At 59.2% G+C, this 3069-nt stretch overlaps 1 protein-coding gene across 1 annotated transcript in view; it reads right to left on the reverse strand.

Annotated features, from left to right (window-relative positions):
• ACOT11 (acyl-CoA thioesterase 11) overlaps window positions 1-3069 on the reverse strand; it is a gene marked incomplete at its 5' end in the record, with an annotated part of 3615 nt that overhangs the window by 341 nt on the left and 205 nt on the right. Inside the window, 8 exons of the mRNA XM_009580798.1 lie at window positions 13-139; window positions 216-347; window positions 670-803; window positions 916-999; window positions 1073-1139; window positions 1267-1322; window positions 2239-2383; window positions 2652-2780. Coding sequence (XP_009579093.1) covers window positions 13-139; window positions 216-347; window positions 670-803; window positions 916-999; window positions 1073-1139; window positions 1267-1322; window positions 2239-2383; window positions 2652-2780 — 874 coding nt within the window. The remainder of the gene's footprint in view (window positions 1-12; window positions 140-215; window positions 348-669; window positions 804-915; window positions 1000-1072; window positions 1140-1266; window positions 1323-2238; window positions 2384-2651; window positions 2781-3069) is intronic.

Raw genomic sequence — 3069 nt, forward strand, 5'->3', positions numbered from 1 at the left:
ACAGCACCCCACCTTGCTCATTTCCTCCGACTCCGGCCAAATGCAGAAACCGGAGCAGAGTGTCTCCCCCCGCGTGAAGCCGGCTCTGGCGGGGTGGGTGGGCAGTGTCACCGACCGAAAGGCCACCACGTAGGGGTCCCTGGGGAGGAGAGAGCCCGGTAAGCCAGCGCAGCCCGGCCAGCGGGGAGCAGGAGGTTGGGGCCGGGGGCGGTTACCCCTTGCTGCAGGGTTTCCGTCGGGACGCCAGGATGACGAAGTCCTGTGGCTTGTTCTCGCGGCTGAGCGTCTGGCTCACCACGTGGTAGATCATGTCATCGTCATCTACTTGCTGGACGAGCTCAGCGCTCCTGCGAGGCAGGAGGGGACCGGTCAGAGAAACCCCGCTGTGGCCCCCAAGTCTGGCGGCTTCCACATTTACAGCCCACCACCATACCCAAAATATTTTTGGAGGACCCAAAATAGATATTTTCTGCTGCAAAGTGCAGCCATCAGCCCAGGCAGAGCCGGGACAGGGACATATGGTGAAAGGTCTGTAGGAGTGATCATGGCTCTGGGGCAACACACTTGCTCCCGGGAAAGCCCAAAGCAGCGTTCAGTGATGAGCCTTAAATTTTGGGATGTGATTTTTGGAAGGGGTCGGATGCCCCCGGGAAGCCCCGCAGCACTCACGCGTAGTGGCTGTCCCACTCGTGCCGGCGCCGCAGGTCGGAGAGCAGGGAGAAGGCTTGGCCGGCGGTGATGCGGACTGACATCTCGATGCGGAAGGAGAGGAACTTGTCCTCCTCCAGCGTGTACATCCGCACCTCGGGGAGCACAGGGCACGGGCTGGGACGCGTTCAGCCATCACCGAGCCCCGGGGTTGCCCACACTTTGGCGGCCAGAAGCTGCTCAGGGGGACGGGGCGGGGTTTAATACCTTTTCCTTTTCTCTGGCGAGTGTCCAGTTGGCTTTGGCTACGAGCGTCTTCAGCGCAGAGACGTTGTTGTAGCTCAGATAAACCTGGGGCAGGGGCAGCACGTCAGGGGCGGGAAGGGGGGCAGGAGGCAGCGACTCCCGCGGGGCAGCACCCTACCTTGTTGCTTTGGTCCCAGGGCACGGAGAGCGGCACCTCGGTCTGTTTGCAGGAGATGACATATTTTCTGCAGGAAAGGAATGGTTTCCCTTATGGTGGGACAGAAACCACCCACAGACTGTCCCTGTACCCCAGTGCCAATCCCCCTCTCCTCCCTCCTCCATCCCCGCATCCCACTTGCTTTTTCCACTCACCGGTCCAGTCGAATTTTTTTCCTAGCGCTGGCTTCTCTGTACCTCCTCTCTCCGTCCTGATAAATGGGAAAAGCACGTTAAGCTAACAGGAAAAGGAGTTAAAAAAAACCCCACGTCTTTTTGGGAGTGGGCAAAACATTCAGCAGGGAAGGGCTGGAAGGTGAAGCCCCTGCGCTCGCCGGCTGCCACCCCAGCTACGCTGGCAGTGGTGGTTAGTGATTAACCGTGAGCTATTCTGCTGTGATCAAGCGACGGGCACTGGCACATTAGGAAAAAAGCCCTCGCTGCGGTTGCAGAGCTGCCAACAGCCACTGATCACGTCCCCTAGCATGTGCAAATGTCCCCTCCCAGAGAAACAAAAACCCCAGAACAGCTTGTTTTGAAGAAAGCGCTAGCGCGGTGTTTTAAAGCAGGCGGAGAGGAGGTTTCAGGGACCCCAGCTCCGGCCACGAGATGCTGTCCTGCAGGGTGGGAGAGGAGTTTTAAGGCATCAAAAAAATCGGGTAGGTGGGTACAGGTCAGCCAAGGGGAAGGCGACACCATCGCTCGCTCACGCTACGATGTACCCCGAGATGGGTATTTGCTTCACTGCCGTGCTTGCGTGACAGATTTTCTTAAATATTTGGATCCGAGCAAATTATGGATTAGGATGCTTTGAAAGGTAAAAACAACCTAAGAGGTTTGCGTTCTTTTCCCTAAACTATAGAAAAGATGAGCTCGAACTTGCAGGCAATATTCCGTTAAGCCTTGCATGGCTAATACGTCTCCACCTCCGCACGGGCAAGTGGCTTATTTTATTATTAGTTATACCGAGCAATCAGTTTAATTCACTTGCTATCGAGCAATTTGATTTCCATCATCGTAAAACTGCATTTGCTTTGCCGTGAATCCAAGCGCCTTTCAGGGCTAAGCAGGATTCCCGGGGGTCCCGTGCCACCGCGTCGGGGAGAAGCCAGCCCTGCCCGTCCTTACCCCCGGCTCGGGTGCCACCATCGGCAGGGTGCGGGGCCGGCCCTCCTGGTCCAGCACCACGAAGGTCATGAAGGCGCTGTTGATGTGCCTTCGGCTGACGGACATCTCCTGGCCGTACGCCTCGGCGCAGACCCCCACCTCCATGCTGGGGGGGAGAGGGGAGAGAAGAAGGGGTGAGGGTGCGGAGAGCTGCCAGGAGGGTGGGATGGAGACGCCACCATCGGCAGGGTGCGGGGCCGGCCCTCCTGGTCCAGCACCACGAAGGTCATGAAGGCGCTGTTGATGTGCCTTCGGCTGACGGACATCTCCTGGCCGTACGCCTCGGCGCAGACCCCCACCTCCATGCTGGGGGGGAGAGGGGAGAGAAGAAGGGGTGAGGGTGCGGAGAGCTGCCAGGAGGGTGGGATGGAGACCAGAAGGCGTTGTTGACGATGGCTTTGAGCACCAGGCGGTCCCCAACTTGGGATGGTCCCCGAAAGTGGAACATCTCGATGGCCCGCAGTGTGGGGTGGGCATGGCACAGCCGGCTGCGGGGGCAGGCGTTACCCCCCGGCCATGGCACCCTGGCACCCCACGCACCCCACGCACCCTCCCAACCCAGCCAGAGCTGAGGAGACCCCAAAAAATGTCACCCCTGGATTTCAACCACCCAAACCAGCCATGAGAGGGGACAGTAAGCAGACTGTGGTGAGTGTGAACCCTTCCCTGGGGTCCTCCAGCACCATGCACCCGTGGGACTCCCTGTACGGCATCGCCCAAGGGTGATGTGCTCAGGACCATCCCTTTGGAGGGTCCCTACAATCCGGCTGAGGCCTGACCCAGCCGGACGCT

Source organism: Fulmarus glacialis, unplaced genomic scaffold, assembly GCF_000690835.1.
Source record: "Fulmarus glacialis isolate BGI_N327 unplaced genomic scaffold, ASM69083v1 scaffold25976, whole genome shotgun sequence".
Classification (NCBI taxonomy): Eukaryota; Metazoa; Chordata; class Aves; order Procellariiformes; family Procellariidae; genus Fulmarus; species Fulmarus glacialis.